At 36.6% G+C, this 15134-nt stretch overlaps 2 protein-coding genes across 2 annotated transcripts; both read left to right on the top strand.

Moving 5' to 3' along the window:
• The first annotated feature begins 475 nt into the window (after positions 1–475).
• LOC127792697 (probable WRKY transcription factor 31) lies at positions 476–3400 on the top strand. The gene is made up of 5 exons (XM_052323322.1): positions 476–1072; positions 1181–1279; positions 1382–1918; positions 2014–2127; positions 2601–3400. The coding sequence occupies exons 1-5, from the start codon at positions 710–712 to the stop codon at positions 3276–3278; spliced, it is 1791 nt and encodes a 596-aa protein (XP_052179282.1). The 5' UTR covers positions 476–709; the 3' UTR covers positions 3279–3400.
• A 4521-nt stretch (positions 3401–7921) lies between these two features.
• LOC127792423 (cyprosin-like) lies at positions 7922–15065 on the top strand. The gene is made up of 14 exons (XM_052322907.1): positions 7922–8045; positions 8630–9000; positions 9091–9151; positions 10119–10213; positions 10303–10415; positions 10711–10879; positions 10972–11011; positions 11136–11200; positions 11403–11516; positions 11660–11724; positions 12084–12240; positions 12318–12437; positions 13356–13444; positions 14711–15065. The coding sequence occupies exons 2-14, from the start codon at positions 8638–8640 to the stop codon at positions 14793–14795; spliced, it is 1536 nt and encodes a 511-aa protein (XP_052178867.1). The 5' UTR covers positions 7922–8045; positions 8630–8637; the 3' UTR covers positions 14796–15065.
• The last annotated feature ends 69 nt before the right edge of the window (positions 15066–15134 follow it).

Raw genomic sequence — 15134 nt, 5'->3', positions numbered from 1 at the left:
AAAGGGAAGACGCAATCAATTCATTTAGCGCCCCAACCTTGAGCCCGGGCCCACCCTATTACCTTGCACGGTCCCATCGTCTAGCTGTCCTCTTGACCATCACTCCCCCCCCCCCCCCCCCCCCCCCCAGTCGAATTTTATTGAATTCTATGTTGGCATAAAAATATTAAAAAAACTTAGAAAAAACATTTCAGTGTGATATAATATTATGTGTGACACTCAATATTAATAGCTTATATATTTATTTTTATGAATATAATTCTACATATATATATAGGTGTATCATCATTAATTAATATATGAAGTGGAATTCTCTAAGAATGAAATCAAAGCGGGCATCAAAAGAGAAGGCAAATGGAGGGAAGTTGACAAGGAAGCGGAAGGAGTAGTTGTGGTGGAAAGGAGACCATATATAAGAAAACAAAGAAAGAACGAAAAGAGAAAATGAGAGAGAGAGAAAGAGTCGGGAAAGCAAAGCACGGAATCAAATCCCTTCATTATCTGGATGGATGGATGGATGGATCAGTGAAATTGAATCAAATCTAATTAATCAGGAGGAAAATTAAAACACCTTTTTCAATTAGCTTGTAATTGGTCTTCTTCTCCCAGTCTCCACCTCCCTTTTTATTGCCGGGTCCATTGCCGTTTCAGACCCATCTCTCTCTCTCTCCTCTCTCCTCTCTCTCTAAATCCCTTTCTCTCTTGATTTATGGCCAAAGGCAGTGGACTCTCCATTGATTTAGATCGGATCGGATTCTTCCTCCACCGCCCCAACGTCATCAACTCGTTTCCCGACGATTCCCACCACCACAGCCGCCGCCGCCACCACCCTCCCAGGCTGAAGCTCGAGCCCATGGACTCCCCGCCCAGCCGCTCCCCCGCCACCATCCAGTTCCCGGTCAACCTCAACTGCACCGCCCACGACCATGACAGCTCCACCGCAGCGGACGACAGCAGAACAGTCATCGGCGAGATGGACTTCTTCGCCGACAAGAAACCCGCCGATCACGACCCCGCCGCCGTCCAGAAGCACGTCCCCGCTCGACCACCTGAGCTCGATTTCAACGTTAACGTAATTCATCCCACTCCAAATTCTCATAAATTCAATTACTTTACTTCACTGAAACACAAAGGGGATCGCTTTTCTGTGAAACCATAATTTGTCTGTCTTTTTTTGTAGACTGGATTGCACCTTCTGACAGCCAACACAAGTAGCGATCAATCAATGGTGGACGACGGAATATCGCAGAATTCTGATGATAAAAGAGCTAAAACTGAGGTAACAACCTATACTTCGGTATTATAGAAGTTACGGTTATAGATAGAAAAGAATGGAGTGGATAACGATTTGGTATGTTAATTAACTTCTTGTCGGTTTCAGCTGGCGGTTCTTCAGGCGGAGCTGGAGCGGATTAAGTCTGAGAACCAGCGGCTGAGAGATATGCTGAATCAGGTGACAGCCAATTACAACGCTCTTCAGATGCATCTGGTGAATCTGATGCAGCAGCAGCAGCAGCGAAATGATCAGAAATCGGACGATCAAATGAAAGAAAACGATCAGTTGGTGGAAGGGAGGATGATGGAAGATAGTAACAGCAACAAGCAAAGTGCACTGGCGGTGCCAAGGCAGTTCATGGACCTCGGCCTGGCGGCGACGGCGGAGGCCGACGAGCACTCGCCGACGCTGTCAGAGGGGAGAAGCCCCGACCGGCCGCGGTCGCCGGCCACCAATGTGGAGGCGGCGTCTAAGGAGTTTTTTGATCATGGAAGAGAGGACAGCCAGGAAAACGGATCCGGCCATGGATGGGGCCCCGGCAAGGTTCCGAGATTGAACCCTCCCAAGAATGTTGATCAGGCCGCCGAGGCCACCATGAGAAAGGCGCGCGTCTCCGTCCGAGCTCGATCTGAAGCTCCCATGGTAAATATATTTATTCTAATATAATATGCAAACACAGTATTTGGTGTTACAGACATGAAGAAAAATCACAATTGATCTGACTTTCTTGTTGATAGATCACGGATGGATGCCAATGGAGAAAGTACGGGCAGAAGATGGCGAAAGGAAACCCGTGCCCTCGGGCTTACTACCGGTGCACCATGGCTGCCGGCTGCCCTGTTCGGAAGCAAGTATGTAAAAATTAATTAAAATCTCTGTCAAACCACACTGAACACCTTATTAATTGCCAAATTAGTTGCTTGTTTCTTTCGCTGATTTTTCAATTTTATAGTTGAGAGTTATTTTCCAGGGATCATTAAATCAAGTCGCTAGCTACCAACTAAAGGGTTTCAATCAATAATTTATGGGGTCTTGCCAAATTTAGAGACTTCTTTTACTTTCTGACCCAAGAAAGCCGCAGAGAAAACCATTCTTCATGGAATCTTTATATGAAAATTCTGTTCATATTAACAAAGCCTTTGTTATGCAAACCCATCTTTAATTGCTAATAATTTTAACATAAGATGATATAATCTCCTATATTTAATCTTAATTTAGAAACTAAAAAATTTACTTCTTGTTCTCACGTAACCCTATGAACTTATCTAATACACATTTAAATAATAGCTTTCTCTGCCTAAATTGGATGATGGTGCATGAACAGGTACAAAGATGTGCAGAAGACAGAACCATCTTGATCACCACCTACGAAGGTAACCACAACCACCCGCTGCCGCCGGCTGCCTTGGCGATGGCGTCAACAACCTCCTCCGCTGCCCGAATGCTGCTTTCGGGATCAATGCCGAGCGCCGACGGGCTGATGAACTCCAACTTCCTGGCCAGGACCCTAATACCATGCTCCTCAAGCCTGGCCACCATCTCAGCTTCTGCACCATTTCCTACTGTTACATTAGACCTCACCCAAAACCCTAACCCGTTACAGTTCCAAAGGCCGCCGGGCCAATTCCATGTCCCCTTCTCAAGCCCTCCGGCCACTCTACTGCCCCAAATATTCGGCCAGGCGCTGTACAACCAGTCAAAATTCTCCGGCCTTCAAATGTCACAAGATGTAGAGACTGCGCCACCGCAGCCGGCCGGGCCGAGCTCGCTGGCTGAGACCGTCACCGCACTCACTGCCGACCCGAACTTCACCGCAGCCCTAGCCGCCGCCATCACTTCCCTAATTGGGGGTGGCCATCCGAGCAATATCGCTAGTAACAACAATATTGGCACCAATGCCACCACCAGCAACAATGGCAGCTTGTCTACTAGCAGCAACAACGCCGGCACCGGCGGCAACGACACCGGCAAGATCAAAAACCCTAGTTTCCCCGGGAATTAAGATCAGCAAAGTACTCGGTTTCCTTTTTTCATCTTATTTTTTTTCTTTTTCTTTTTTTAAATCTGACTTGTTAAAATGGGTCTGATACGATTTTTATTACATAGAATTTTCATTAATTATCACTATATTCTTTGTTTTATTGTTTGAATAAACGCCATGGAGAGCGTCTGTCAATAGGCAAGCAATGAAAGGAGAAAGAGATGATGAACAAGTTAGGCTGTTTTTGTACGGATCTGGAATTGATGAGATAGCGCGGTGAGATTTATTCTATCCTTTTGGATTCATTCGATTTTCTCTGCATGGAGCCAAATACCATGAAACAAACAAAGCGACACAGATGACGAGAATGATGAAGCGAAGGCAAAAGAAGAAGCCTTGAGGAAACAAGCTTGAGTTTTGCTTCCATTCTCTCTCGTGATTTTGAACTTTGGACTCCTTTTTCTGCCGAAAACTCTCCCTAAAATGACATTAAAATCGTGGAAAAGAGGTCAACAAATACGTCTCTCAAAGTGGTTGGAAATGGTGGGCATGGTTTGACACGCCAGGACGAAGTGATGATCAGAGAGAGATATGAGAGGGGGAGAGAGAGCGAGAGAGAGAGAGAAAGCTTGCTTGTCTCATTTGATCTCCCCGACCCACTTCACATAAGGACATGCAATGGCTCTTCATCTTTATCTTCCCCTTTTTCTTTTCTTCTTTTAATTGCTGTCAATGAAAGCTCGCAGCAATTATCTCACTGGTAAGGTACGAGCATCTCCTAAAAATAAAATTATATTAATATAAGATTAAAATATTTTTTAAATTAATATATAAAATAATCAAAATAAGCCTCAAAACCATTTAAAGATTTTGATAAGATTATTTGTTAAAGTTTTTGAAATGTATTAGAGAACATATAAGTTATTTTTTTTATTACAAAATAAATTTATTTAATTAGAAAAAGAGAGATAAATTTATCTGAACAATTCTAAATAAGAAATTATGTGACTTTTTTTTTTAAATATTATCAGATAAATTTAACAAAAAAAATGAAAAATATTTTTATTTAAAATATTTTCTATATCTTATTTTTTTAATTTATATTTTAACTAACAAACACTATCTAAATATATAAAAATTTACTTGAGAATTAATTCGATTCCAAAATTGTGTTCTCTCCCCATCAACCAAGTTTAATTTAATTAATTAGACTACGTCCCTTGAACTTCAGCCCATTAATTCCAAGTTGATTGAACCCTAAACAACCCTTTCATGCTACAGCCATTTCCTCTTTTTCACTTTGCTACCTGTGACCTTCTTTTTCTTTCCTCCTTTCTTTTCCTTTTCTCTTTCGCCAAACACGTGCTGAAATTGTCGAGAATGTGAAAGAGAGCTCGACAATCTTGCATAACTCATACAAAGAATAAGGGCACCATATCGTTTCTTCCATTAAAAGTGGGCCTTAATTATATATGCACACACATACATACATATGTCTATTTTTAATGCAATTTGAATGCATAATTAATTCAAATTATGAAAACCAATTAAGTAAATACGTAGCAATTTATGTGTTAGTTTATCTTAAAAGATTTAGATTTTGATGTCATATGACATTATTGTAATCTTTTATAACTAACTACTTTTTTTTCTTTCTTTTTGTTAGGTAATAAGGTAGAGGTGAGATGATTGGTGTAACAACCGCCACTAAGGATAATTATAAGGGTTACCTCCAATCAAGGAAATTTAAGTTTGAACTATATAGCTGTTATCGGAAAGACAAACTCGTTACCTTACTTACACCATATTGTATGGTATCGAGACTCACCCATACGTGCCTGTTGTTAGGTTTACTACCGTGAATGAGTTAGCATTGTAACGAGACAACATGAGACGGGTGAATTAGATTTTCGAAAAATTTTATTTTTTTTAAATAACAATGTAAATTATGTGTGTAGTGAAAAAAATACAAAAGCAATATAAATTGTTTGTCCGGCTAAAGAATATTTGTGGCTCTAAGAGTTATTTTGGTGACATTTTACTAATATAAATAAATATTTAAAATTATTTAAAATTTACTTTATTTTTTTTGAGTTGCAAAATTATTAATTAAATTTTTGTATTCAAATTTAGAAAGCCATTATCTTTCAATTAACAATATAGACAAGAGGAAAATATCTGGAAACGTAAAGAGTTAAATAAACAAAAAATGTGGAGAGTCCATCGATAGGTCCTATAAATTAAAAAGTCATTAATTTATTTTATTTTTTTCTTTAATGTCCAGATCAATGCGAATTCTCCAGATGAAATTTCACTGGCCAAATAATCATTTTATCAATTTTTTTCCTAAATTAAAGTCACTTCCTATCTTTTTTTTTTTTTTTTGCATTATTAGTTTATACCTTATTATTTATTACTTAATATTGAAAAATGATCCGTGGACATGGTAAGTTGAGTGGCCTCCTCATCTAAATGACACATCACTATTTATTGTCTAATATTAGAAAATGATCTATAAAATTAAGAAATTTGAGGGTTTTCTCATCTAAATAACACCTTACTATTCTTTGCCTAATATTTGAAAATGTTTGAAAATGATATGTGGACTTTGGGAGTTTGGACGCCTTCTCATCCAAATAAAATAACAAAATAAATAGAGTATGAATTCAAACAAAAAAACCATCATGAAATGGAATTAGCAAATATAAAACAAGTGTTGAAATTTAAACAATAAGGGAAGGAATAAGCAAACTCATAGATTTATAATAGTTTGATTCTTCCTTGGACCTACATCCACTCCTTAAACTCTACTTGAAATTTCAATTCACTAGTTTCAATCTTTTTGGTAATTGAAGATCATACTTTTACAACCATCATTTTGTGAGTTCAAGATCACAACTTAATTCTTTTTCCAGATAAAGAATCACAACTTTCAACCCATTAATTTTCTTTCACTGGGATAGCTAGTAAGCCTAATATCCGAGAGCTATATCTTAACCTTTTTAACACATCACTCAAAACAATGATAGAAGTTCAGCTCAAAATATTTGCAACCTTTTCCTTACAACAAATTCTCTCAAGGATAGATTTACAAATGAAGTTCTAAAATTGATGAGAAAGACACTTGAAGTTCACATAAATAATTTTTCAATGCATTCTTGCATCTCATTATCTTTTTAGAAGGCAAGAGTCTTGTATTTATAGTCTTCAATCTCTTTAAAAAAATTAGTCGTTGGAGATCAAAATAGAAAAAATACAGTCTATAGAAAAGTGATCGTTACTAATTTCCTAAACATATCTAGTCAACTGTTTTATAAAACAATTGACAATTTGTTTGAAATATTAAACACACAATCGATAGTTTTTTTGAAGTGTAAAAAGGCAATCGACAATTTTTCCAAATTCGTCAAAAGCAATCGACAGATTAAGAGAGACAATTGACAGTTTACCCTTTCAATATTCAAAATAGTTTAATTAGTTTAGGCTCAAAATTCAAGTAATATGTGATTAAATTTTATGAAAATACTCATCATCAGAACATTAGCAAAATTAAGCCGAGCAGCTTAAGTTTCAAACTCTTAACCTAAAGAAGGTAAGAAAGCTATAGATTTTGTCACCAATTCAATCCTTAAAAGATCTAGCTCTTGTGGTTATTGCCAGTTGTTACAGTAGATTTTCTATGCTTATCACATACGCAATTATTTTGTCATCTAATTAGAAGAGAGGTGAGGGGAAAGAGATATGTTAGGCTGTAGATGGCCTGCAAGTCAATTATGAAGTCCATATCCTGTCTATTTTAAAAGACCTATTCATTGACCCAAGTCCCAGTCCACGAACTGTCATGGATCAGACCCTTCTTTCGTCCTTGCCAGTGGTGTTGTAAGCATCCCCACTCAACTACTAAAACAATTCAATGATGCCCATTAGCGAGTGGTAGTCTTAGCCACAAAAGTCTGGATGCATTAATTGAAAAATGTTTTTAACTTGGAGTTTGTTACCAGCGGTTTTACTTAGTCACTTAGATTATGAAAAGGAAAATTTGTGATTTATTAATGGAAGTCTGGATTTGTTATCTAAGTGCGAATGGATTAAAAAATAAACATTAATTATATTAACAAAATTTGTACTCATGTCTAAATAATGACTAATTTATTGAATTAACTTTACCATTATACTAAAACTCATTTTGTTGCTTAAAAAATTAAAAAGTAAACTGAATTTGTCAATTACTACTTAATAGATTTTCATTTAAAATTTTTATGTTGGAAAATATAAAAATGTCAATGCTACATTCTTTTGTATTAATTTTTAAATAAAAGTTGTATATAATATTCTTAGTGAGGAAGTAACACAGTAACATGGGACTATGGGCTGTAATGAGCCAATGGAGATTGGACTCAGATTTTATATTGGGCCTGAGGAGACTGGACGGGGCCTAATATTGGACCCAGAGATAGTAATTTGGGCTACCAATTCTGCATATATAAAATTAAGGGAAAATGCCAAGACGGGTAGTTTTGTCACGTGCCTGGGCATGACCGGCAGTTGAGGTGGGAAAGGCATCCATGCTGGTACGCCTAGCGTAAAACCGTGGATATTCTTCCCAATTCGATGCTGTTAGAAAGTCCTCCAATCATAAGAAGACACGTTGCTTAAGCAGTGTATCTAGCGTATCCTTACGCCACGGAATAAAAACCCCTCTGTATATCTTTCAAGTTTCCCCTTCCTTTTCCCCGCTGGTCCATTTCCCTCGCAACGACTTCACCTCTTCTCGGTATCGATACTCAGGTGAGCAAACTGAATCTCTCTCTCTCTCTCTCTCCACACACACACACATATGTATGTATTTTGCAGAGATGTGTTTGTTCAATCTTTTTCCTCAATTTTCTATGTTACCAAATAGGATTCAAGTTTGTTTCACTGGCTAGGGCTGTTCACTAATGAAATCACGTGCTCGGATAAATAGAATGATTTTGGATTCAGTTAGAAAGTTGTCGATGCTTTACCTGGAGTGTAATCGTGGCAGCACAGATTAATATTGTGTGTTTTTACTTTTAATTATACTGAGTACAGTATTAGTTAGAATTTTGTATTTGTTCACTTCTTCATTTTGAATGTTAGATGATAACAATCTCTGTTATTGTGCTTGATCAATCGTATTATGCATGCCAATGAGATTCTGTATTTGAAGTCAATGTCTATTAGTTTCTGTTTCTGTGTTCATTGATTTTGCATTCGACGGGAGGAAACTAGACGTATTTAAGAGGTGAAACACTGTATTGAGAGAACAAGCAGCTGGATTAGATATTTTACCGAGTTTAATTTTTGTTAGTACGTTTCTGAACGCGGATTCTTCATAATGGATTTTACAGTTGTCAACATGGGAAACAAATTTGGAGCCATTTTTATTGTACTTCTGGCAACTTTTCTTTCGTTCCATACAAGCTTTTCTGCGTTGAGTGACGGAGTGATTAGAGTTGGACTGAAGAAGAGGAAGCTTGATCAAATAATCAGGGTTGGTAGGCAAATTGACACTAGGGAAGGACTTTCTGGTGCTTCAAGAAAGCCTCGTCATTGCGGTAACATGGGAGACTCTGAAGCTGATATTATTACACTAAAGAACTATATGAATGCCCAGTACTTCGGAGAAATTGGCATTGGCACTCCATCACAAAAATTCAGTGTCATATTTGATACTGGAAGTTCTAATCTTTGGGTGCCCTCTGCTAAGTGTTATTTCTCTGTGAGTTTTGTTCTACTAGTTCTTTCAATTCTTTAATCGTGTTTCTTCCCTCCGAAGTTTGGTAACTCTCACTGTTGTATATGGATGCAGGTTGCTTGCTATTTCCATTCCAAGTATAAGTCAAGCCACTCAAGCACCTATAAGAAGAATGGTGTGGTCACTTAACTCCTTAGTTGCACCACTGCCTTCTTTTTTCTTTTTTACTTCTGTTTCATGTTAGAATCCAATATTCGTAGGAATCTGGATTCTTATAAGTCAAGGTTAAAATAAATGACTCATGGTGGTTCCAAATTATAAAATGGATAAAATATGTAATTCTCAATTATATTAATGCAGATCACTACATTGAAGCCCAAACCATGCATGCCGAAAGAGCAATCTTGGAATTAGAATGAACCAGATCAAACACATTATTTGCTCAACCTGGGTTAAAATTATTTGCATCCATGATTTACTCACCAAGAGTTCATAATAAATTTTCATGCCTATGCTTTATTGTTGAGGCAATTTTTCCTAAAGCTTGAGTAATTTTTGCTTCTCTGGTGTTAACTTGCCTTGTATGTAAAAAGGATGTTTATCCATGGCTTCTTCTACTTTACAGTTAAAGTTATCATTCATTGCGGACAATCCATTTCACTAATTCTACTCAATCTCTCCTCCACTGTCTATGTAATAGATTGCACACTGTCATATGTGTGCAAGGATGCATCTGAAGACATCCATATATATATATATATATATATCATTTATAGCTTTCATGACATTAGTCGCTAGATTTCTCCCTTAGGAGAAGTGATAATATTTATGTTGAGGGTAATGCAAGGGGAGATGGGAGGCCAAAGACTAAGTTAAATTCAGACAACAAGACTAGATAGGACATACTTAGTTTGACTGAAATTGTGACTATTGATAGAGCAGAATGGAAAAAATAATCCATGTAGTTACCCTAAGTTCTTGGGTGAAAGAGTTAGCTAGGTTAGTGGAGTGAGTCATGATTACTTCTTTCCATAAAACAAACACATAGGATTTCACCAAACTTAGGAAACCTTGATTGGCCAATTCATGAAATTTTCTGTCTCTGGGAATATTTTGACGTTCTAACTGCATTCTTGATGCAGGGAAATCTGCTGAAATTCATTATGGAACCGGATCTATTTCAGGTTTCTTTAGCCAGGACCATGTCGAAATTGGTGATCTCGTTGTAAAGAACCAGGTATATTTGAAGGCAGAGAGCATTTTTTTTTTTATCTTCATTTCATCATTTATATAGTTTTTTCTCCCTCAATTCTTTGTGGACATTAGGATTTTATTGAAGCAACTAAAGAGCCTAGTATCACATTCTTGGCTGCTAAGTTCGATGGCATACTCGGACTTGGTTTTCAAGAGATTTCAGTTGGTAAAGCCGTGCCTCTCTGGTAAGTCTATTTTGTCTTTCTTATCAATATTGTTAACTGATTATTACTCAACTTAATATTGGAAAGAGGTGCTTCCATATCAGTGGTGATCCCAACAACTGCTTCGTGTTTTAATTTTTTTTAATTATCCAAGGAAGACGTCAAAATAATATTTGAAATCTGAGGAACATGCTTGATTATTGTGCATGTAACATTCCTCTTTTCAGTAGACCTTTCCCTTCATGTAGTTAATTTTACTTTTCATGTTTGTCTAGGTGAGGGCATTATATGATTAAGGTGTCTGTAACTTGTATAGGTACAACATGGTCAATCAAGGTCTTGTCATGGAACCAGTTTTTTCATTTTGGTTTAATCGCAATGCCAGAGAGAAAGAAGGGGGTGAAATTGTTTTTGGTGGGGTGGATCCTAATCATTTTAAGGGTGAGCACATTTATGTTCCTGTGACTCAGAAAGGCTACTGGCAGGTTGGCTATTTAGATTTCCCGTTATTGTTCACTGAGCAAAGTTTTCATATTATACTTCAATTTTGAGGCTAATTTTTGCCTGTCATTTGCAGTTTGATTTGGGTGATATCCTAATTGGCGAGGAAACAACTGGTAACTATATGCAACTTCTTCTCTTACCCTTGTATTGACTCTAGGTTTTTCTTTTCCACCTGTCTTCAGAGATTGTAGTTCCTCATGCTTAGTAGTATTGAAAGAGAAATGTTGCTGTTTTCAGGTTTCTGTGCTGGTGGTTGTTCAGCAATTGCTGACTCTGGGACTTCTTTGTTAGCAGGACCGACTGTATGTAATATAAACACCATATAGAGAGAAATTGAATATTTTCATACCTGCACTAATCCTTCTCCCTCTTAAGACTGAATAGATGGGTGGTACATTGTCTGAGATTTTTGTGCATCTTCACTTCACTGATAATCTGCTATCAGATCCTCTACATATGCAGTTACCTATCATTGATACATTCAATAATATTATAATTCTGCAGACCATAATTACTCAAATTAACCACGCCATTGGAGCTTCTGGAGTTATAAGCGAGGAATGCAAGGCAGTGGTTGCTGAATATGGCAAAACCATACTGGAAATGCTGTTGGCAGAGGTATACCTGTCCAATATTGCTTTTCCTATTTTATGCATGAGCACTGATAGACATGCTGATATTGTGAATATTGTTTGCTTCTTGTCTGCTTAGCATCTCCCCATCATAACTGATTTCTCCTTTTCTCCAATCGTCATTTGCAGGCAGAACCCCAAAAGATCTGCTCTCAAATTGGTTTGTGCTACTTTGATGGTTCTCGAGATGTCAGGTTAGATCAAATTTGCTTATGCTTTTGTGATGGCAGTTAAATATTCTAGCAGACAACCATTAGCTCATAATTTAATTTTCTTTTTGAAGATAAATATAAAAAATATGTTTCTTAAATTATTATCTTCGTATTTTGTCATCATTATGAACGTGGCATCATCTTATGATTTTCCTTATTAACTCTTCTATTATTGATTGACTAGCTGCTAATGAAAAGCTTCTAATTCACCAATGCTTGCTGTTAATCCTTTGTCAGTTATACTATTTCCAGAGAAACAGCAGTTACTCTTGATACTGTTAACCTGTCTTGATAATATTTGTCATCTAAACCTTGATTTTTTTTTCAAACTGTCCGTGCAGCATGGGCATTGAGAGTGTGCTAGACAAGAACAGTGATGAGACACCTAGTTCTCATGGTAGTGCTATGTGTACTGCATGCCAAATGATGATTGTATGGGTGCAAAATCAACTTAAGCGAAACCAGACAGAAGAACAAATCTTGGAGTACATTAATCAGGTTAGTAGCATCTTAATCCTATTTTTTTTTTTCTAGTAAAAGGTTCCTACTTAGTCTCATGCTTTATTTAATTGCAGCTTTGCGATCGATTACCAAGTCCAATGGGAGAATCAGCAGTTGACTGTAGTACTCTGCCTTCCATGCCCAGCATTTCATTTACTATTGGTGGTAAAGTGTTCGATCTCGCCCCAGAGCAGGTAAAATGTTACCAGATTACTTTTGGCCTTTGGATTTGTGCATCCTTAGATAATTGTTATTTTGTCAATAGATTTTACGTTCTTGCTTAGCCATAATTTTACCATATCCAAGTATTGTCTTTAAAAACCTCTTTGTTATGAAGCCCTAATAACCGAGAGCTTCAATCTTGTTTATAGTTCTCTTCTTTATTCTAATAAATCTTGGTTTGCCTTTCTGATAAACCTTTCCACTTAATGCTGAGAAACTGAAAGGAAGATGCAATGAGTGGGCATGAAAGACTAACAACAAAATTTTCCGGATGCTTAATAATAATGATAATAATAATAAATAGAGATTAAATATCAAGGCATGAGACCAGAAAGAAAAAGAGAACCAGTTTGTTTGGCTGATATATTTTCATCTAACATAACTGCTATAAGTTCTACTTGCATAAACCACAAGTCAAATGGTGTATCATACTGTATTAGTATTGCCGCACAATTGCTCATTTTCAATGTCTTAAACATCAGAAATGAACTAGTAGCAATCAACTAAAATCTAAATGCAATAAAATTCTAGGACGAACCATCTGATCTTTTAAACAAAACTGTAGACAAGGAAACTGGCTTTGGCTGCAAAATAAGAAGATAAAAACTGACAATTCGTCCTTTTTTTCCTTTCTTTCCTTTAGCTTCCTGTTGTTGGGTTTATGCCTTCAACCAATCTGGTTAGTAATCTAACAATGATGCAATCTTTCAATAATTGCTGAAAAAAGAAAAGAAAAGAAAAGAAATTAGCGTTTTTATACTAAATGTGGTTTTTGTTGTATTCTCGTTATGCAATAACAAATTTCATAGATACTTGCATATTGATGTCCCTGATCACCAAACTAATTTCCTTTCCTTCTGTTTGCTAAAATGGTAATGTTGACTCATCAGTACATCCTCCAAGTTGGCATGGGAGATTCAGCACAATGTATCAGCGGATTTACAGCTCTAGATGTGGCCCCACCTCGCGGACCTCTCTGGTAATTTTCACTTGTTGCCAATTCTTCTATGCCTAACTTGAACTATTCTTCCACTAAACCACAAATCAAATCCCCCTTCAAATGAGAGTAGGGACAGTCGGAATTCCTGACTTTCTGAGTTCTTGATGCAAATCTATTTGATCATTCTGACCTCTTAGCATTTGTAATTCATATGGCATTGTGATCTTATGGTATTACTGGCCCCTAGTTCAAACTTGGAATTTGTAGAGCACGAGATAGATTTTTGTTGGATATAACTGTACTCTACCCAACTGGTAGTCCAAGTGACATTAGAGTTGAAGTGCGTAGAGAAAGATTTCATGTTTCAGTTCCCCCGTGAGCAGCCTTTCTCTCTGCCCTTGGGGTCCTGGTTGGTCACCCAGGCCTCACCACGGTTCCGAAAACGTCAGTTTCGGTTCCACTTTCTGGTGGAATCAAAACCAAACAGTCTATAGATGGTTTTAATTCTAGCTCCCTGACAGTTCAATTTCGGTTTTCAACAGTTTCAGTTTCAGTTTTAATTCAAACCGATTTAATTAAAAAATAAAACTTAGATTTAATTTATATAAATTAAGTTACCTATGTATTCTTTTAGAGTTTAAAGGAATCGAATTTTACGTAGTTCATTTACCATTTGAATTTATAACCCCCTTATCTTACTTGGAATTATTTTTTAAAATATCAATTATTGTGCATTGTATTATATATTATATATTTATATTTATTTAATTTATTTTTTAACAATTTAAACTAGTTTTGGTTCCAATTCCAATTCTAGTTCTTGTTCTAATTCCAGTTTCAGTTCTAATTCCTTATTTTTAAGAACCAAAATTGAATCGTAAGTCTTCGATTTCAATTTTGATTTTTGAATCAAAATCAAAAGAACGATTTTGATTTGATTTTTAAAAGAAAGATTCCATTTTAATTAACGATTTGAACCGAATCGTGATCAAGCCCATGGTCATCTACTATGTGGTTATTCCCAGTTTAAATTTAAAGACCTGATGATATTATCACTAAAGTCTATCAAGAAGTGTTACTGATCCCATGAACTAACCCAACTGAGTCTAACCTAATGGTGGACTAGAGGCTAGGCCTGCACATAGATATCATTTGGAATCTAGACTAACCCATTTTAGTTCAACAAAATAAATAAATATCTGTACTTTCGAGGTAATCATTCGTGCTAGAGTATCCCTTGTGAACAGTGTTTATGATTTATGATTTGAAGTAATTTTGTCATTTGTTGCTAATTATATGATGCAGGATTCTTGGAGATGTTTTCATGGGACAGTATCATACAGTGTTCAACTACGGGAATATGACAGTTGGATTTGCAGAAGCAGCTTGAAAGGATGCCTTGTTCGCTCTCAAGTTTGCATGTCCACTCTATCAGCAGCTGTGAAAAGCTCTTCATCTGTGTGGTTATATTATTAGGTCTCTGTCCAAGTGATACCTTACTCTCTGACTGCTATATTTGCATCTGTAAATATTCCCATACATGACTGCTGTAGCTTTCTTGTATCCCTATGAGGCAAGCCAATAATTTCTGAACAAAAATATCCATAAGGATTATGTAAACTTGACATCTGTATTTATTTAAAAAAGTTTAGGACTTCAACTTGATGTTATTTAAGCCCCCAAAGACCAATGGAAGTTTAGTTGGGGAGAGTAGATGGAAACATTGGAA

This window comes from Diospyros lotus, chromosome 15 (genome assembly GCF_014633365.1).
Source record: "Diospyros lotus cultivar Yz01 chromosome 15, ASM1463336v1, whole genome shotgun sequence".
NCBI classification, from domain to species: Eukaryota; Viridiplantae; Streptophyta; class Magnoliopsida; order Ericales; family Ebenaceae; genus Diospyros; species Diospyros lotus.
The sequence above is the reverse complement of the archived record's forward strand: the minus strand, read 5'-3'. Positions and strand labels throughout refer to the sequence as shown.